Source organism: Protopterus annectens, chromosome 2.part0, assembly GCF_019279795.1.
Source record: "Protopterus annectens isolate FY-2018-M chromosome 2.part0, PAN1.0, whole genome shotgun sequence".
NCBI lineage: Eukaryota > Metazoa > Chordata > Ceratodontiformes > Protopteridae > Protopterus > Protopterus annectens.
In genome coordinates, this window is record NC_056728.1 from 781,361,027 (window position 1) to 781,383,858 (window position 22,832).

Here is a 22,832-nt window from a genome sequence, read left to right on the forward strand (position 1 = left end):
AATTTTGAGAAAAAAATAGCTAAGGACTCTAAAGACAACCATAAGGCATTCTTTAGCTATGCCAGAAACCTAGGAGGAAACTCCCAGATATGCTCAGAATTAGTTCAAAATGATGTGAAGATTACTGATCCTACAGACATTGCCAACATACTGGCTGAAAGGTTCAGTGCAAACTCCCAAAGGAGAGATATCTATACCAAATGATTGTAGCCCCCCAAACATCTCTAACGCCCAGGTGAGAATTGCTCTCTCCAAGGCAAAGAACACAGCATCCATGGGACCTGATGGTGTCCCCGGCTGTGTGCTCTATGAACTCAACGAGGAATTAAACCCACAGTTAGGACAGCTGTTTAATCTTAGTCTCACCTCCAGATCACTCCAGAGAGTGGCGCACAACGACTGTGGTCCCACTCCACAAAGGCGGTGCCTCTACCGACCCTGGAAATTACCGTCCCATTAGCTTGACAAGCCTTATCTGCAAAGCCATGGAGAGGATCATAATGGATCTCATAAATAAAGACATAGGGAACTTGCAGACTTTGGATCCAACCCAGTTTGGCTTTGTCAAAGGCAGATCATGCCTTCTAAACTTGGTTGACTTTTTCGAAACAGTCACCAAGGCCATTGACGAGGGAAAGGCAGTCCCATACAGCCTACCTAGACCTGGCGAAGACTTTTGATACAATACCTCACTCTGGTATCATTGAAAAACTCATCAACTTAAATGTAAACCCATACATTACAAGATGGGTTGCAAACTGGCTGAGTGACGGAACCCACAGGGTCAGAGTTGCTGGCGCCATGTCAGACTCAAAGCCTGTCACAAGTGGTGTCCCACAGGGCTCAGTCCTGGGCCCACTCTTGTTTGGCATCTACTTTTCTGAAGTACAAGCAAACACAGGAGGGTTATGGCTGACAAAGTTTGCAGATGACTGCAAACTGGGCCGTAGTTGAAAACACATCCGACACAGATATCCTTCAGAAGGGTCTCACAGAAGCGGATAACTGGTGCCAGAGCCATGGCCTAAAGTTAAATGCCAAGAAATGCATAGTCATACCCTTCGGGAAAAATAAGGTTACCCCTAGCTACCATATAGGTGGCAATCCCTGAACACAGAAGAAGTTATTAGGGACCTGGGAACCCAGGTTGACAGTAGCCTTTCATTCGACACTCATATTGCTAAAGTAGTTAGGAAGACCTTCTACATTGCCCACCTTATCATGAAGGGATTCACATCTAGATCAAGGGAAGTCATAGTCTCCCTATACTCATCACTCATCAGACCAATGATCGAGTACAATGCCCCATTCGAATGTATCTGACCCGACACTTGCAGCAGCTGGAGAGGCCACAAAAGTTCCTCACCAAAAGGATAAAGGGTCTCAAAAATCTGTCTTATGCTGCCCGACTGAAAGAACTCCAGTTATATTCAGTTGCTTACCGCTTGCTCAGAGGTGACCTATGCCTGACATACAAGGCCATGTCAAACCCAGATTTGATGAACATGCTTCATCTCAAAAATCTAGATCCTCAGAGCCACAAGGGCGGAGACTTAAACCTCGACACGGTTATTAATAGGACGTGCTGGAGGGATAGATTCATCACCCAAAGACTCCCTATGCTATGAAACAAAATCCCGGTTTATGTGAGGCAGAGCACCTCGCTGGCCTTGTTCAAGAGGAATCTTGACCAATGGATGGGAGATCGCAGATACACCCCAGGGGTTACCTCAGTGTCACTGCTCGACAGAGGCACAGCAAAATAATGGGCATAGTTTCTCCAAACTAAAGGGGTGGCATAAGCCACAAAACTATGGGCTAGGCTTATAAATGCCCTCGGGCAGATAGCCTAGTATGAACCTATGAACCTATATATGTATGTATGTATGTATGTATATATATATATATATATATATATATATATATATATAGGCACACACCATATGTGTATGTATATGTTTGAAAAAAAGACATATATAGATGTGTGTGTGCGCGTATGTATGTATATCTAGACAGAGAGAAAGACAACATACCCTAATATTGAAGAAATGAAGTTTTCCAGTCTTAAGGGTAGCATGCACTTTCCATAAGAAGAAGGTCAAAGCAAAAAAAAAAAAAAGGAGAGAAGTAGTTGTACAGGAACGATACCAGCATGCAAATTACTACAGTAGACAATTATAATTTCTAATGTTAGGTAGTGTCAAAGATCCCTTTACATTCTTATTAAATGTAAGTAAACAGGATTAAAGCTGGTATTGTTTGTTTAAACCAGGGACGTCAGCAAACGTATGCCATATACACTATAACATACATGTTGCCAGCAGTGGGACTAACAAATGCATCAAAAATATTTTCTTAAAAGAAAAATAAATTATCTTATTAATCTTCCCCTCCACAAATTGAATTGCCATCTAATACAGCTACTGCACCTGTTGAGATTATCTACGTCTTATCTGTGAACCAGATGGCAATCCAATGGGTGACAGGGGTTCACTGCCAGTTTATTTAGCTTTGTACTTTGCCCAAGTAGGGAATTGTATAAAAAGCTTTGGCCAGGTTGAGGTATGTGGTGTGTACCATTTTGCCTCCATCCATTGCTTTGGTGATCTTTTCAAATAAATCCACAAGGCTAAGCAAACATGCCCTGCTTTTGACAAATCCAAACTGACACGTCCAGTGTTCTAAGGTTCCCTAGGTCCTGACAGACTAATTCCACAATAAATCTTTCCATGGCTTTGAATACGAGGCTGTTGAGACTTAAGGGTCTGTAACTGCCTAGGTCTGTGAAAGTTCCTCCCTTATGCGATGGCTGTTCTCCATTGCCTTGGTTCTAAACCCATATGGAGGCTGAGACTACACACTGTTGTTAGGTGTACGGCTAAACTGTACTTCATACTATACAAGATGCATCCAAGGATATTGTCAGCACCCATCAATGCAGTATTTTTAGGTTTTGATAGCACTTTTACGACTTCTTTTCACCACACACCTTTACTGAATTATTACTTGTAACATAGGCCAATTTACATTCATATAAAAGTAATCAAACTATATTAACATATCATACTTCACATATATTGCTATACATATCATATAATCTAAGCAATAATAAATTATTCAATTCCTGCCTTTTTTTTGAAGAAACATCTTTATTAAACCATCACTTACTATATAGGCAATCATAGATTTATATAAATGAAAACAAACCACACAAACACAATCCTAATTGCAAGCATTTTACATCACAAGCCATAGTGACACATTCCCCACTGCAGACAATATTTGCACTCTACATTTTTAATATAGTTCACTACTTTTTCTTGTTTGTATTTATCTGTCAGGCCATTTACATTTGAAGACATTAAAGAAAGCATCATTGTATTAAAAAGTTGTTAATCCCACCTTTTAGGTATAACACCTTTTTGTTAAATGTGTAGTTCCAGCTTTTGTGTTACATGCACACACTGTTTGGTAGGTTGAACTTTTATACAGTTTTTTTCTTGTCATATACATTTGAGCCTATGTCACATAAAACTTTTTGTTTTATTGAAAGCCCTCAAACAAAAAAAAAACAAATACACCCCTAGTACCCCTTAAAACTTATTAACTTAACATTAACACACAAATCTATGTATACTTTCAAATACTGAAGTTTTACCCTCCTAATAGGAACAAAAGTTCCAAACTGATAGCCACACTTACAGACTTGAGAGTTAACCTAAAAGAAAGGTCATCCTTCCTAAGACACATGGTGCAGCCTGTTTACTAAGTGCCAATTGGTTTTGTCTTATCTTTATAACTCTCTCAGCTGTGAAAACCCCCTGAATGTTTTCACAGAACATTAACTAACTTTGGGGAAACCCCTGAATGCTTTCCGATGACATTATCTCCTAGCCAGTTTCTTTTTTTTTCTCTTTATCAGTCTCCATGGAGACATGAAGATGAGCTGCAGAACTGTTTCAGAGCATACATGTATTTGCTAGAAAAAAGCCTCATAATATTCAGTATTCTTTTTTATTTACTTGCTCTCTCAAAACTTGTTACTAAATCAATCTAAGGTCTTTAAATCCAGTCATTTCCCCATGCAAGAATAAGAAATAACACATTGTTTTATTTTACCTTTTTTTTTTTAACCAGGCTTTTTTATACATTGTAGTGCCTACATTTCTTAAAACTGAACAAATGAGACAGAAGAAAGGAGAAAAGAAGAAAAAAAGAACAGCGGCACTTGTGTACAATCCCCATCACACTTAAAAATAAAATTGAAAAAAAAAAACATTATAGCATGTAAAGAAAACCACGTCACAAAATTGGTAGTATAAGAAAAAATCTTTACTTGCAGTTAATTTTCTCCCTCCTCTTCCCCTCCCCAAAGCACTCTTCTGAACATTAATGACATGAAGTAGGGCATATGCTTTAGAGTCCCCCACAAGTCCAACAAATTCTGAAAAACTTCTATATTTCCAGATTTTCTTGTTCTGTCATATGTCACACGTTTATTTATTTGACATTTGTTAACCGGGTTAGTCTGACTGGGCAAAGCCCTTTTTCAGCAGAGACCAAAGGAGAAAAGCTCCAAATAGTACAAAACATTTTTATAACATAGTACAATAGTTGTTATAGGACACATATGCACAATGTACAACAGAAAAACAGAGAAATGAGTCAGTTGTAACCAGTGAATAGTCTATATGATATACACATAGTACATGTAAATAACAGGGAATTGTCAGTGACAAAAATCTGCATATTGGGCATGTAGAAAGCATGTTGTTGATAATACAAATACGAAGTGTTATAAAATAAGATTTGGAAGGTGACTGTGGGAGATCTTAAGATAGTGAACACTCATGAAAAGACAGACAAATATAAATAGCAAAATGGTACACAAAGAGAAAAAAGGAAATGTGGTGTAACCTCAAGTCTAGTACACAGAATATATCACATTGTAATCCCATATTAAGTTTCTAGTTTTATTACTGTTCATCTCCAAAATCCTATCTGCTTCATTTCCAATGTACTCTTGGTTCTACTCAACTCTCGTGCTCCCTTCCTTCTCTCCAACACTTTCTGATGAAAACTTTGAGAAGGTTTCACAGGTACAGTCCCCTCTGTAGTCTTTATTACCAAACAAGAAGCAGAATCTCCTTTTGTTTCACAGCTTACTTTTTGTTGGACAAACTTTTGTATTTCCTCCTTAACATGTACTTCATCAAAAAATGATTTTGCCCTCCAGGGAAGAACACCTTTAAGACAGCTGGATACAGCAGTTTGAATCTCACACCTGCATCTCAACATTCCCTGAATAGTAGAATACATTTCTCTTTTTCTGACTATTGTACAATGAGTAGTCATTCTCTACAAGCACTCTGCTTCCTCCCACTTTTAGTACTTTTGTCATTCTGCAACAATTTTATCAATCACCTCCTTCTGCTGGCATGATTGCTTCTTTACTATTAAAGGTCTAGGTTGCTTTTCTATAGCCAGGTTTGGAGCTTACACACAAAGTGCCCTTTCAACCAACAACTGCTGTGGAATACAAACCCAGCTGTTTATTTGCGCTTTCATAAAATTAATGCAGTCTGTTCCCTCCAGCTTCTCTGGTATAGCTGAAAATCTCAGGTTTTCCCTACAGGCTCTGCCCTCTAATTCTATAATTTTTTGAAACATCTCTTCCTGAGCAGTCTCATTCAGCCAGCCTTTTCTTTATTTCGACCTTTGATTTTTGCAGCTTTATCATCGCTTCTGAATATCTGTTTAAAGCTTCTTCCATTTTTTCCAACCTTTTGTGTGTGTTGATATACTCCAGTGTTTTATTTTAACCAGGTCTGCATCCAGTTGTCTTGTATCTTCCTGTAGGTTACTGGAAGTCATGTCTGAGGGTTGCATTTTTTTTTGCTGAACAGCTGCAGAACTTTCCCCAGTCAGCTGTTCTTCCTCACTTTTTGTAAACACTTTTTCCAGTCTTCTACATTTCTTTATCCTTGGCATCAAGGCAGTGCACTTATAACCAGTTACTGAAATTTACCCATAAACACACATCTACTGGCCTTCTCTGCGGAGTTTCTGTCTTCACACAGAAAACTAGAAATAAGCTGTTACTATGTGCCCAGCCATCTTGGAATTCCCTTTACGACCTGTTCTTTTGTGACAACTGGAAGCGAGACAGTTTGAGGTACATCTTGAGGGACAGATGGAAGGAAGAAAGGGGTAAAGTTAGAGCTAAAATTATCAGCCAGTAGGTTTGCTATATCTTCACCTTCAGTGTAGTTAATCATGCATAATCATCTCAACTAACTGCAGCACTGTACTTTTGAGATTATGAACATAACTAAAAAAAAATGCATTACGACCATCTCCAGACTAGGTAGCTAGCTATATTATATGTTAATCATCCTACTGATAACAAGAACCAGAAAGCATTTATATGGTACTCCATAGTAGCAAATGAAAGCATAGAAGATGCTGGACCCTTAGAACTGACAGTGGCGAACTAGCAAAGTTTTGCAGATCTTTATATTTATTTGCCCATTAAATATGCAGATACGTATACCATTCATAAGTATGCAAACAGCTCAAAAATGAAACCACCTGCAAAACTGCTTTACAGCAAAATAAAGTTCATATCAGCACAAACAAAGGTCACCCTTATAGTCTAGATTTATCTACTATGGCTACACAGAATGTATATGTAGTTATAATAATTACATTTACAAATTACTGAATTACTTGTTCACTATAAAATTACTATAGTGTCTGGTTAGCATATTAATATCACCATAATAAAAAGTGTGTACTGAATAACTTCCATATTTTATCTATTTTAAAACTTTTACAGTTTTTTTGAAAAATATTCCTTTTTTTTAATGTAGGCTAGAAAATTGATTTCTCAGAATTTTAGCTCAAACACTATCCAGGCAGAAAATCTACAAGTGTCAGGTGGTGTGAAAGAGCTAACTTAGGAAGATTCCCAAGGAGTATAGCCATAAGAGCAACTACTCAAGGGGTGTCATCGGGGGGGGGGGGTCTCTTATTTCAGTCACTAGCAGTCGTTCAGACAGAGAACAGAACTACTTCTCCTGCAAAGATTGCGCCACAATGACTAGCAAGTGCTCTCAACTTTTGTATTTTCACTGTACCTGGCACTCAGGTTGTGGATGAAGACAGTCCTAGGCCCAGCCCCCTCCTACCCTGTTCAAAGACAAATAAACAATACTTGGCAATCATTCTGGGAGCAGATAAGAGACCAAATGGCAGTACTTATCTGCCAGCAAAATCAATAACTGTGTGGGTCTTGGCTCATACACTGACAGCGGAGTTAACCCTTTAGTGCTAAAGTTTCCTACAAATTAAACACAGAACTATTAAATGACACATCTAAGGGTCAAGACTTCCAAGTATTGCTAGCTCCATGGCACAGAGGGTTAAATCCCAGACTATGGTCTAAGGGATCAAATTTCTAGTGATGGCTTTGGCACTTGAAATGGCAAGGAGGAAATGCATGCCCATCCAGGGGGAGCATGTTTTTACCAGAGAAGCAAACATGCAACTACTTGGTGCATGTAGCTGTCGCCTGGTGGCAGTCTTCATTGAGCAAGTGCATAGAAACAAACACTTGCCCAGGGGGAGCGTATTATGCCCAGCACTAATGTAGGTTGTGCATCCCTCAGTTTAGTTGAAGGATTAATGTATAGAAAACCATGTTCATCCCTAGGATGTTGGCATGGGTACAAGCAACCCTCACGGCTGGCTGCCTAACTGATGGACAATGCTTAGTCTTGTAGTTCTAGACATGATCTCCTACCATAAGGGGGCAATCAAGACTCGTCCAGCTGGAACAGGCTTTATGGTCAGCAGGTATGAGGACAAAAGAACAGACTTGCTCACAGCTACTCACATTCTTCAAATGTAGTACATCCAACCACAGAATTCACCAGAACAGTGTTCATAGGTTATTATTATGCTAATCTTAATTCCCCAGATATGGGATGGGGTTATCAAAGCAGTGGGTCTCTGGCTGTTGCAGCCCAGAGTCATTTTACAGATGGCCTCTGTCCATAAGGGACATGGGCAGTATATCCTGGGAGTGAATTTATGGTTCTCCATCCATTTATCCAAATTCCATCTGAAGAGAGTGAGGCTTTGTTTTACGAAGATGGGAAGTTTATTCCATAATACAAGGTAGGTTTTGGAATTCAAATCTGTCTCGCCAGCAAGTTCTATTAGAGACAAAAATAAGGTTCAGGTCCATGGAACATGTAACCCTTGTATAATTTTTTTTTTTTTTTCAAATATGTAACATTTTCTTCAGGACTGTTTCACACAATACCTTGTAGGTTAGGCACAAATCACCTCTCAATAAATAATATAAGATGGAGTAAAGGGAAAGGATCTTTAGTCGGCCCTTATAAGATGCGTGTCTTATGCTCTGTATATTTTTAGTGAGAAACCTCTGGGGCTACTCCAGTTGGTGTAAGTGCCTGGTTAGGTACATGCAGAAGGGAACAGTGTACTCAATTATGGACCTAATGAGGGCTGAATACAACTGCACCATGACTTCCTTTAACCTTGATGCCATGCCTTTACTTATAAGTTGAGCCGCGCAGAATGATTTCCTCACTACCATAGCTACCTGGGGGTTAAAGTTTAGGTTGCTATCTATCCATGTTCCCATTCCCTCACCATAGTTTCTACTACCAATATAATAATTTTGCAGGAATATCTGATTTACTGAAGGGTACGATTACACATTTTTTTAGCACTCAGTTTCAGACCATGGAGTTGGCACCAGTCGTTTGTCATGTTTAGGCCTGTTTGCAGGATGTCAATATCATTTGGGGATTCAATAATTACCCCAGCTTAGAGTCTTCAGTGAACTTGGTCAGTCAGATGCTACCAATATTGGTCTTCACTTCAGAGAAGTATACATCAAACAGGAAAGTTCCCAACACTTAGCCCTGTAGGACACTACTAGTAACAAGTTTCTTATCGGAAGTGGACTCACCTATCTAGACATGTGCCCTGACAGTGAGCCAGTTTGCTACCCATCTGATGATGTAAGGGTTTATGCCTCAGTAAATTTATCTATGATCCTTGAGTGGGGATTGTATTAAAAGCCTTGTCCAGGTCGATGTAAGCAGCATGTACCATTTTACCCTCGTCCACGTCTCTGGAAACGTTCTAGATTAAGTCCATCAGATTCAGCAGGCAAAATCTCCCTTTGACAAAGCCAAATTGGGTCTAGTCCAGTGTTTGGAGATTTTTAATGTCATTACTAATCAGGTTCATAATTCTCTCCATGGCCTTGCAGATAAGAATGGTCAAGCTTATGGGTCTATAGTTTCCTGGGTCAGTTGATGGGCGTTCCTTGTGCAGATGGATGACTGTTGCAATCCTCCATTCCTCTGGGACAAATCCCGTCTGGAGAATGTGGTTAAAGAGGGTTTCCAGTGACAACGATAGACTCTGTTTTAAGCTATTTAATAAGTATCCTGGAATGTTGTCAGGACCAGTAGAAGCTGTGTTTTTGGCTTTAGTGAGTGCAGCAAGGACCTGTTCCCTCATAATGACTGGTAGGGGATGGTTGTGGGTATTTATTTGGGTGTAGTATGAGGTGATGGGGGGAGAGGAGAAATTTGAACTGAACTTGTCCACAACTCTACACATTGCTGAATGTTTCCCCTGAGGATAAGAACACAATTTAAAAAAAAAAAACCCTTACGGTCATATTTCACCTGGGAGGCTATCTTTGCCTCATAGTTAAGTTTGGCAGCTTTGACCAAATCTTTAATTTGTTTTAGACTGGTGAGTGCCTTTTTTAGCTGTTTTGTCTGTTACTTCTTGGCTTCCAAGAGGATTTACTTCCTTTTGCTAAATTGCTTATATATGCTAGAGGTCCACCGGGGTGGTTTATTTTTGCCAGTAATCATAGGTTTGACTCGGACAGGTTCTGCTTCCTCTATGCAGCTATGAATGTGAATGTACAGTGCTTTTGTGTAAAGCATAGAGTAGGCCTCAGTATCATCAGGGTTCAGTGGGGCTTGGAAGTTTAATAAGCTGTCACTTAGTTTGAAGTAATTGGCCTTAGCAAAGTTCTCAAGAGATATGGAGTTTGATGGGGGTTCTATTTTAGTTTTAATACTATTCAGATCTTACCAGGGAGGAGTTAATGTACAGGAGGGAGCAGCATCCTACCCATGTTTGTAACAGGTCTGAGATATTTGTACCTCTAGTTGAGGAGCTAACTAGATACTCCAGGGTGTTTGCGCTAAGTCCAAAAAACTCTGAGCAAGTGAATTATGGGTCATACAAGTCTGCCAATTTATGGAGGGGTAGTTGAAGTCACCAATAAGCATGGTGTTAGGCTAAATGTCAAGTGATTCCAGTAGGTTTAGGAAAGAGGTGTGGTTTTCCAGACTCAACATTAGGGGATCTGTTACTCGCAAGGGTACGATAGGGGGTCACACCTATGGTTAGTTGGGTATAGACAAGCACGAGTGAGTTATGTTGTTGGACCAGTCTAGCAGCGTATTTGTCATTTATGAACAATGAGACATCTCCTTCCCTTTGTTTCATCCTGAGCAGGGGGGGCTCGAAATGTATACAAGGCATTGTAGTCATTGATAGCCGGGGTGCTCTCCATGGTTCTGAACCATGTTTCCATGACTGCACATATGAGTGTATTCTCCATGGTGAGAAGTACTTCCAGGAGTCCAGTTTTTAAACTCCTAACGTTGAGCAGCAGTAGATTTAGGTGGTCATGAGTGATGTTATACTGGAGGGTTTAACAACTTGGTACAGCCTAAAAAAGGCACTATGTGGATGGATAAAGTTTTTGCCAGTATTCAGAAGCCAAGTGGTGTCAAGTGCAAACCATCTCTGGAAAAGCGTCATACTTTGTTGATTACAACTTCCCAGGCTGACGGACACTGGAACCCGCTTGTTGTGACACCAGAAACTAAGCCAATTGTTGAAGCCAATCATTCTTTTGCTGATACTGTGGTATCATCATTGGTGAAGATAGAATACTACTCAAGGCTAGATTCATACCCGTCTGGGTCTCACATTCAGAGAGCTCCATCATGCATCTCTTCATATGCTCCAGTGAGGTAAGTCTTGGATCATTTATGCCCACATGGACTGACAGATTCATACTGGTACTTGTGGTTTAAAGACCCAAGTGCATGTGTGATCTGGCAGATCCTGGCTCCAGACAGGCAGTACACTGTAACCTTCTCCTTGTTTAGCCTGGTAAGGGGGCATTAGTATGTCTTACAATGTGATCCCCAATAATTAGTATGTTTGGGTGTGTGGTGTGTTGCTTTAGGGGCTTGGAAGCAGGGCTACTATGACTTTCAGTGACATATGTTGTGTGAAGCACTGTTTTGAGTGTGCACAGGGCCACTGAAAGATGCTTTTAGGAGATCTTGTGTGCGTAAGCCTTTGAAAGCAGGAGCTTAAGAGAAAAATATAGCTAGGGATATATGAAAAATATATGAACTGCCAGGCAGACCAAGAGAGGTCACAACAACAGATTTATAGCCATTCAGAAACTCAGTATACCCTTAACATTGTAATGGTGTGATGTCCCAGAATTAAACTTTCATTAATGTTAGGCAATGTTTTTTCTATTTATGCCTCGTGTTTCTCTACTCTGTCTCAAGTGTGCACTTTCAGAGTATTTAAGTATATCTTCTGTTTTTTTTGTTTGTTTCAGGCTTCTGCATAACATACAATGATTCAACAGCTCCAAAGATGGATTAACAATAGAAAACCCAAAATATCCCAGGCTGTTTTAACACAGGAATCAGGTGCCTGCTAAGGCCCGTTTTGAGCCTTCTGATTGAAAATATTCTAACATCCTTAGGTGGTGCCACGATCCAGTGGGTGGTTTAATTTAAACATTTACATTCCCCAACTATTTCTAGAGCTAAATTGGGTGCAACTAGTTTCAACCTACTGTTTGACATTAAGCAAATAATGTGGCTTTACATTTGGTGGTTCATAGTTTTTATTACAGTAAAAGATGCAAGAGGGACTCACTCTTACATCCTCATACTGCAGCAGACCTAAGTATGTTTCCCCACTGTCTGGGATTATGACATCATAGCACACCAAATATTTCACCCATGACTTGGCATCATTGTCTCAAACACAGTCAGTTACTACTAAATGCATCAGAAATGAATCCATAATACAACAGTTCAAGTTTTACAGCATTAAAAAACATTGTAATGTACTGCTAATTAAAATCTTAAACTGTAATAAAATTAAAAAAAGAGACACAAGCAGCACAAGCTATTCAACATAGACAAATAAATGAAGAGAGTTACCCAGCATTTCAGTGTCATTCTCCTAACTAATGGATTTAAATATTAAGGCGTTGGTTGGATATGACCTATTTGCCTTAAACTATGTTGGACATTACATCATTCAAATACTTACAGAAATATAGTGTTTGTGTCCAAGTCTACACAGACAACATCAGGAGGAGGATCGTAAAGGTCAAAATATCTGGAGTCCACGCCAACTATGAAAGGACAAGGTGCACTAAGGACTCCTGCCAGAGACAGAGGGCACAATGGGATATATGGGCACTGCCACTGGAATGGAAATATCATCTGCAAAAAAAATACATACAAATAAATACAGTTAATGTATCTACTAGCCCCATGAAAAGTACACATCTTGTAAGCAGGTCTGTACACAGAAGCATACACACATACACATTTCACTTCTTTCATATAACAGATTTTATCAGGTGACAGCTGTAATACAGCCACATTTTTTCTAAGAATTCATACAACTATAATTTTTATCATCACTACCATTTCACAGAAGCTTTTATCATGTTTAAAGCAATACGCAAAGCTATTACCTGCTAGGAATGTTATTTTGTATCTTGCATGCACAGGATTTTAAAGCGATCTACATAGCAGCTTGCACTTTAAGTCGAGCCGTAAATTAGGCTACATACACTTGGTGTTGGGCTAATTACTCATGTAGAATGCTAACAGACCTATAAGCCTAGTATATATACTGTCATCTAGCATACTAATGTAGAAGCAAATGCCTAACATGTTTGTCTAGTACTAGTCCATAGCCATTTTCTTTTTCTTATCTGAACAAGGGATATAATGTTGAGCGCTAAGGGACTGATAATTGCATCAAACGGAACCCGCAGTGCCTAATATGCCCGTCTGTCTAGGATTAGTTTTGTAGCTATTTTCCTTCTTAAACACGAGGGGTATTTTGTCAAGTGCTAAGGGACTGCTAAGCATAATATGCTTCAAAGTGAACCCACAGTAAAAGCGCAAATGGTCTATAGAAGGGTGTTCTAGGTTCGAAGTGTGAGGGAACTGATGTACGGCAAGGGACTATATAAACTAGATGATTTAAAATATACTTACTACAGTAGCAAACTGACTTATTCTAGCTAGAAACTAGATGAGTTGAAATATACTTACTATAGCAGCAAACAGACTGATATTCTAATTAATTTAAGATGCTTATATTAAAGGGCATGTCTAGTGCTTCAAGCTACTACATAGTGTTATTCAAGCTAATGTTAGGTCCATTTATACTGTATTAAAGTGCCTTTCTCGTGCTTCAGGGTGCTACAAAGTGTTAGTCAAGCTAGTTTAGAGTGCCTTATATACTGTATTAAAGTGCATTTCTAGATCCTAAACTGTTTCAAAGCATTAGTCCAGCTAATGTAAGGTTTTATTTTACTGTATTAAAGTGCATTTCTAGTGCTTCTAGCTGCAACAGTGAATTAACTGTTCCAAATGTAAATGAACTGTTATATGCAAGAGGACTGTTAAAGCTAAATGCTTTAAATAAACTCACTGTAATAAGCTACCTAGCTGTTATATTCTAAGCTATTTAAGAAATGATTGCCAACTGTTAAGTGCAATAACTTGTTTAAAAGGCTTATACTGTTGTAAACTAAGGGACTCTCATATCCAGCTACTTTAATTTCTAAGTACTGTAAAGGACAAACAAATTGTTTTGTAGATTCTATACGTGCTTTTTAGCTGGCTTAAGTTTCATTAACTAATAGAAAGTGCATGTAGCTGTTATTAACTGCATTAACTGCTGAGGTAATGTAAAACAAATGTCCTTTTCCATGCCCCAATCTCTCCTATATCTCCTTCCTAGGGACCGTAAACTCTCTTGTCCGCCCTAACCAGCCTGCCCCCCTCCCCACTGTAAGGCTCGCCATGTTAGGGGACTTCAAACTGCAAACAAAAACAACCTATTACACACAGTGCAACTGTTCAGTGTGTGTTACCTGCAAGGAAACAAGGTTAATAACTCTCTAATTCTGAATACTGGCAGTGTCTGCAGTTTAACCTTGCAAAACGCAGCTAGGAGGGTCCGCAGCACTGGCAGACAAACATGAGACAATTTCCAAAGTATTCTTAACTAAGCCAAAGGATAATGTATAAAATATAAAGCCAAGGTTTTATCTTGGGAATCAGGCTGTCCCTTGTAATACCGTACCTTTGGTAAAAACTCTGGAAAACCATAATAGATTGGCTCTGCAGCCTCGGAGTCTGTTTGGGGACTCGCTCTGCTAGGCTCACTTCACTGCCCTACCCCTATTTCCCACCCACCCCCACTACCACTAGATTTATTCTAACCCCATAGCACCTGACTCCCCACAGCCAATCATTTTCATTCCTCCCAAATCCCACACCTATCCACCTCTCATCCAATCAACATCATTAGCAACAGAACACAATATGACACATACCATGCTTTCCTTCCATGCCTTCCACTAATCCTCACAGCCCTAACCTGCACTACATCCTTACACACATACAAGCCACTACCCCAAACCACCTACCATACAACACAACCCTTCCAACCTACAAAAGCTTCCCTATATCCCCCTCTCTATTTGAGAACAGAAAAACAGTACTCATACACAAGTACTGTTTAATATCTCTCATTAGAAAAATAACAAACAAACTACACATAGATATACTACAAGCAATCAGACATCATATATTATTAAAGAAATACCTCCTTACCTCTGGAGACATTCACCCAAATCCAGGACCAACCAACATTATACCCCCAAACAAACACACAAGAGATCTACTCATCATAAACCTTAACTCTTGCAGTATATCAAATAAAGTCCCTCATTTACACACATTCATAACCCACTACTCACCTGACATACTGACCATAACAGAGACCTGGCTAAAACCCAGCATACACAATGAAGAAATTCTCCCTCCAGGATATATCATCATTAGACTAGACAGAATAGGAAAGAAGGGAGGGAGCATTGCAATTATCTATAAAAATACACTTACTATATAACCCTTACCAACTCCTCTACCAAAATTTGATGCTTCTGAAATCATAGGATCTATGCTACTACTAAACAATTGAAAGAGTATCAATATTCTCTGTGCATATATCCCTCCAGGCAATAACTCTCCTATAATTGAGGAGATTCTGCAATGGGTAAAAGACAACCTCCCACAAGAGACTATTCTACTAGGAGACCTAAACACTGATTGGCTAGCCTGCAACTCCAAAACCCCCACTAACTACATCAACCTATATGGATTCTCTCAACTTATTCTAGAACCTACTAGAGTAGATAAGTTCCAAAAAAATAAACATTAGATTGGACATTAGTGAACTACCCAGAACAAAACTACCAAACGGGTTGTTTACCAGACAGCCTTAGTGAACACCTCCCAACATTCCTCCTATGCAGATGTGCTAACATACCCAAACCTACAGTCTTTAGACAAGTCAGAAATAATTGCAAGGTTAACCCTCCAAATTTCAACACTGCATTAAAAAAAATTAACTGGGAACCACTACACACCCTGAACTTGGACCTAGCAGTGAACTACTTTAATAATACTTTCACTAAGGTCCTTGACCAAAAAGCCCCCATAAGAACTATTAGAGCTAAACTCCACTCAGCTCCTTGGCTTAACTAAGTCCACTAGAGCCCTATTAAAATCCAGAGATAAGGCATGGAAAACCTGGAAGAAAGACACTAGTCTTTCTAAACAAAACTATCAACACCTTAGAAACCAGGCTAAACAGCAAACTAAGCTTGATAAACGAAACTGCTACTTAAATATCCAAAGCAAATACTCCAAAAACCCCCAAAAGTTCCGGCATGCAATTAACTCCCTACTAAAACCAGGAAAAACCACCACACCCACTCCCACCTCAACCTCCACAAATACAACTACCGATATAGCCTCAAAATTCAACCAACATTTCACTGAATCCATTAACTCACTATCCACTCAACTAGCCAAAAATAACTACGCATCCATGCCTACAGCCCCTAACAACTCTGCTCCCCTTACCTTATCCCAACCATGGGCTACCAGAACATTTCCTAAAAATGGAGGCCAACTCCATAGCCTACCCAGTCTCAATCCTTATCAACCGCTCTATACAGGAATCATACATCCCTCGTCTGTGGAAAGTCTTCTATATCATTCCCTTTCATAAGGGAGGAATCTCTTACGACTTCTCAAACTACCGCCCCATTGCCATACTGTCGCCTTTATCAAAGATACTAGAAAAATGCATACACTCTCAAGTCATGCATTTCCTAAACTTAAACAATCTCCTCTCCCCTACAAAACATGGCTTCCGCCCACACCACAGTACAACCACTGCCCTTCTGTCCTTCACAGACCTGGGTCAACCAGCATAGGAATAACAACAGATTTGTATCTGCCATATTCCTCGACCTCTCCAAAGCATTTGATATGGTCTCTCACTCCATACTAATTGATACCCTAACCTCCTTAGCCGTCAACCCCAACGCTATTGCTTGGTTTAAAAATTACCTATCAGAACAACAACAAGCTGTCCAGTGGCAAGGAGCTTCATCACCTCTGCTCCCAACCACCATTGGTGTACAACAAGGCTCCATATTAGGACCACTACTCATCTATTTTCACCAATAACCTACATACATGTACCCTGCGGGCCTCACTAATCCAGTACGCAGATGATTCCACCCTAATATGCTCAGCCCCATCCCTGACCTCCCTACAACACCTCACCCAGGAATCGTTCACCTCAGTAGAAGTAGAAAGATGGATCACTAATATTCAACTCATCCTAAATCCTAACAAAACTAAACTATACTACTATTCAAACCAAACAAATCAAAAACCACTCCACTCTCCTTCTCTATCTCCTCCAATAATGGTACTGTCATTCTCCCTCTCTCCACACCAAGCTCCATTGCGTTGAAATAGACAACCTCCACTTTGACATTCATCTCTCTCAAAGTATAAAAAAGTACACAAAAAATGGATTCCTTGTACAGACAAAAGAACTTTCTATCTAATTAGGCTAGAGTCATCCTAGCTCAAACCCACCTTCTTTCCACACTAATGTATGCAGCCCCAATTCTCACTTATGTTAGGAAATCTGACCTAGAGAAACTTGAGTCCTGTTATAACAAAATTGTCAAGTTTGCCAAAAACTCCCCATTTAGAACCCATCACGGAATACCTCTTAGGCAACTTCAATGGCTTGAACTGCCACAGTTACTACTATATCACCAACTTGTCATATCATACAACAACCTAAAATAACCTGACAAAATTCCAGCTCTAAGGCAATTACTGACCAACTACACTCCAAATCGTCCACTCCGCTCTGCCAACAAATCACTCCTCACTATTACCTCAGCTAATAACACATCCGGCAAAGCTCTCTTTTCACACATTATAGCTAAAACTTGGAATAATCTCCCTCCATCTGTGACTTCTGCATCTAATACCACTCAATTCAAAAACTCCCTTACGGCCCAACTTACAAATTCTTGGCTCTGTCCATGTATTACATAGTCCAAAAATCTGGTACCTCTACAACTTTCTCCTACCTCTCTTTGTACATGCCCCAGTAAGCATGGTTCCTCCAAATGTTATCCATGGAAAAACATGTACCTGTTAAATAAAATCTGTTTCTCACTGCAAACAAAATGTACATATGTAAATATTTTACCGATTGGAATTGTCTGTACTGTTTTTTTTTTCTTTTCACGCCTTTCTAGATGCTACTAGTATAATAAAATACTACTTCATACACTTAGTAGAATTGAATATTGCTGTAATTTGTTTTAATGTAAGTGGAGCTTTTCTCCCCGGGCCTCCGCTGTAAATGGCCCTCATCCAGTCGGACCATCCCGGTAAACAAAACTAAAATAAATAATAAAATAAATGTTTCTAAATAAATTTGCTGTACATTTCATTAAACTTTTCTAATGCTGAAGTGATAACAGGCCACAACCAAATGCGTACAACTCTGCAATGAAAACCTATATAAACAAAAAATAAAATAGTTGCTCTAGTTTACTTTTTTTCCTCCTGAACACAGTGGAGTGCAGTTTCTTCTGATGAAGCAAATGGGCTTTCACTGAACTAATTCGTGCAATGCATTTTAGAAATGGTGCTCTTCTCTAAATTTGTCAAACAAAGGAGAAAGTCAGTGTTTCATGAGTAAAACAAGTATATGCCTTTTCTCTGAGTTATGGAGGGAGAATGGCAACGGTGTAGCTTGCCTGGTACAAAACATCAGTTATCAGACAAATATCAAACAAATGTTTATTTGTAATGCAGTTGACTTCCTGCTACGTAGGTGGATTTTTTTTTAAATATACTTTAACATATTTATGAAATCACTTATACGTGCACTCGCGCACACACGCACCAACAGAAAACAAACCAAAGCAATATTTCTTGTTTTTTTATGCAGTACACATTTTAACAAACATTCTCACAAAATAATATAATAGAAGTGCTCAGTTCTTGCCATCCATTCAACCTAACTCCTTCCCAACATTATTCTACATATCTTATTTCTACACAACTTGCTCCTTCTCTTTTCTAAACATCCCACCTCCATTTTTAATCGACTTTATAATATTCAGTATTTGATAAAACTTGCATTCTGATTTCCATTTTCTAGTAACTGCTTTTTGACAGCCAACAGCATTAAACTTAGTAATGCCTTGTATAGATCCTGTGTCCCAGCTTGAAACAACAAATTCTTTAGTTACAACCATTTGCTCATGCAACATTTTTTTACAGAAGTATTCTGTGATGAGTTTTGAAATCTACCAACTTGTTACATTCCCAAAAAACATGTCTCCAATTACATCTACTCATTCGCATAATACTTACAAGCACTGCTGTCTACCTAGGAGAAATTCTCTGTTGACCAGATGTTGGGGGGCAAACTGCATACTTTGACTTATTTTCCTCCATTTTAGTTGGTGCTCCAACTCTTCCCTTTTTACTGTAACTTTTGCATCACAATGTACTGATGAACTAAATGCGCAATAAATGTTAAATATACTGTAATGGGATATTCTCCTCCCCCACTTTATGAAACATTCAGAGCTGAACCACCATAAATACCTTCTCAGTCTAGGACAGTAGTTTAGGGCTGCATCTTAGCAGTATTCTATGCTAAGGAGACGGAAGTTAGCCAAATTTCCAAGCTTCTATTAAGGGACTGCCAGCTTATTTCTATTTCTTGATTTAGTTTACTTGGTCTTCTTACGCAAAGCAACTGTGTGACTCATGCAAAGTACAGATTCCTGTTTTACCATGGACATTCAGGTGATGCCAATGTCTGTAAGATTATTGCTGCTGCAAGACTCTAAGGTGGAGGCCATTTGGTCAAAACGTATACCACTGTATCTATATGGATATAAACGTGCTTAGGCAAGTTGTACTCTGTCAGCATTATTCTACAGAAGTGCATTCTATACCAATGGATAATACCTATTTTCATCTTCAAATTTTAATACTATTTAAGCTGTAGCTAAACCAACTTGTACCTCTTAGTACAAAACACATGTTCATATTCAGCTACCTTAGCTAAATGATGAGCTCCATAACCACAACTCACAGCAAGATCATTAGTCATAAACATTAATTATAATTTAATTATGATGATGAGCTCCATAACCACAACTCACAGCAAGATCATTAGTCATAAACATTAATTATGATTTAATTATGATGATGAGCTCCATAACCACAACTCACAGCAAGATCATTAGTCATAAACATTAATTATGATCACAGATTTGGAATTTTAGTTGGGGGCTAAAGCTTCTTGCTAGATTTCTACTCATTTGTAGGAGTTACTCAATGCTTTGAAAAATGGATGGAATTTGATGGTCCAATCTGCTATTTAACTTCCTTCGTGTCTGAATTCTGTGTTGACATTTTGCTTCTTCAAACTCCCTGGGAAATTATGTTTGGATTAATTCCCAACCCAAGTATTGCCAGAGAAATGATGTTTTACACAACAGGCAGGTTTTCTCAAAGTCAAGGAGAGTGGTTATAGTTGATGCAGTCCTCTCTTGGGCTCTTCCCAGCTGGTACTGGGAATGGTACATCAAGCTTCTAAGGACTTAGATGATGAAATAGACAACTTGCTGAAGGTAGAGAGGTTCCCCACCCCCACTAATGGCTGACAGGCCCCCTATTAAGGCAGCATTTGATGTTTGACTGCTTTCCTTTAAAACTCAAGTTTGGTTTGAAACCATGTATTGCAATATCATTGTGAAGAGTGATGCTTGTGTTTGAGTACCACACACTTGGACTGTCTTTTGGTAATTTTCATCATGTTTTCTTTTTACTCCCCCAGGACTTTACCCTATCACAATGGCTCCTCTACTTTCTCACATTTAGCCTATTCATCCTAGGAGAATGGGTACTGGGTATTTCTGGACTATGGCCCATTCATGCCCAAGAGCCGCCATCAGCCTTTTGTTCCCCAGCAAGAGTTAGGAGGGAAAGAGTAGCCCAGCTTGCAGGTACTGGGGAATGGCCTATCCTCTCTCCCTGGCCTCACGCCTCTCCCCCCTTTGACAGCTCCTCTAAACCTGCAACCTGCTAAGGGACAGGATGTCTCTGCATATTAGTTTCATTTCATCTGCATATTGCAAATATTATCATGAACAGCATTTACAGTGTACAATATTCAATTTAACTGAATCATTTATCAGGTTTCTATACCATATGTGTGTAAAGTAGTTCAATTTTGTGGTAAAAATGAAGAAAGATAAAGTCTTGATAAAGGGATACTGTGACATTATCTTAATACTTTATGCGAGTTGACACTGCCCAATTAATTACACAATGTTGTAACAAAAGTGAGCATATAAAGAAATCAATCTGAATAGAACAATGCAAGCATCAGACTCTTCCCACCTTACACTTTGCATCAAACAACCCTTACAGCACACAAAAGTAGTATGACTACGACAGCAGATTGCAGCACAACACACTTAAGTAAACTCTATTTTTCACTGCTTTATTCCATTCTTATGAGCCTGCAGATCACAATGAAGCATGTTTATGGTGATCAAATTCCAATGCTAACCAGCAGTTTTAAACACTGAGTGAACACCTAGAAAAATTTGAGAAATGACCACTTTGTAAAGGCTAGCAAACTCACAGCCCTCCAAATAAGTTTATGTAGTAATTACCTTAGAAATATCAATGCCTCCAGTGATCCAGTCTGTGATGGTCACCAATATAAACATACATCAGATATATAAAGACTATATAATTGTGGATAACAAAATGAAAATTATGTGCCCACCACAATACAGATTTGTAAGGTTCATCGTTGGGTGCATATAGGTCTTAAGCTGCAAGCACTATGGCAGCACAGCAGCTGAAAGTTCCCCAGCCTACCAAGTATCATCCCCTTCATCCCATACTGCATCATACATCACTCACTCTTCAGTTCTGAAATTATCATGGCAACCAAAGGAAAGAAGGAAACAAATTCAGAAGAAAGAATCTGTAACAGCACTAAAACTTTACAGATTTGTTACAGTAAATACATAACTTTCACAACTGATAAGAGGAGGTTCATCTTCAGCAATCTGTATAACAAGAGCCCATAACGTAGCCTCCTGGATGGCCACACCATTAAGAAATAGAAGTTATGTTCTTACCATAACGTTCCATGTTAGTTGTCTTCTTCTCACCTTCTTCTTGCTGGATGGGTTCGGAGCCGACCTCGGCTCCGACTCGGCCACTCTAAAAGCTCGAGAGTTGGTTCCACCGGCTCGAGGCTCCCCTTATATCCCACAATGCTAGGCGTGAGTTAACTCAGATCTCGTTTGTAAGCTAACCCCAGCTTATAATAGTATCAGAATAACTATAAACAAAGTCCACCTCTAAAACCAGGGAGAAAGAAGGGTGACCTATATCCTCATCCAGGAAATATGCACAACAGCATATGCCTAATAAAAGAGGTGGTAGAAAGAGAGGTCACAATCACAACTCCTCTAGGTCTGTCCAGGCCAGGGGGAAGGAGGGTGGACTTAAGAAGAAGAGAAGAAGACAACTAACATGGAACGTTATGGTAAGAACATAACTTCTATATGTTAAGTTGTCTATCTCGCCTTCATTCTTGCTGGATGGGACCGCGTCCCTAGCACCTTGTCCCGGGTGGCCTAACGGAACAGACTCCTGAGAACAGTGGAACCAAAGTTAGCTCTATGCCTAGAAGCTAAATCCAACTTATAATGAGAAATGAAAGTGTGAGGAGTAGCCCAAGTAGCCGCTGCACAAATGGTGTCAATAGGCAGTCTGTCTTGGAAGGCTAAAGAAGTAGCCAAAGCTCTGGTGGAATGGGCCTTAGGTTTATTAGGCAGCTTTTGGTGTCTAATTTCATAAACAAGGGAAATCAGAGATGTTAGCCATCTAGATAATGATACCTTTGAAACTGAAAGTCCCTTTCTGCCTTTCTGCCTTCTGCATAGGAGACAAACAGCTGGTCAGATT

General features: G+C 39.3%; 1 protein-coding gene across 1 annotated transcript in view; it reads right to left on the minus strand.

The window, feature by feature from the left end:
* Positions 1–22,832, minus strand: part of DENND4C (DENN domain containing 4C) — a 2,492,302-nt gene that overhangs the window by 2,023,964 nt on the left and 445,506 nt on the right. The window contains exon 7 of the mRNA XM_044061083.1: positions 12,445–12,620. Within this exon, the coding sequence (XP_043917018.1) occupies positions 12,445–12,620 (176 nt within the window). The remainder of the gene's footprint in view (positions 1–12,444; positions 12,621–22,832) is intronic.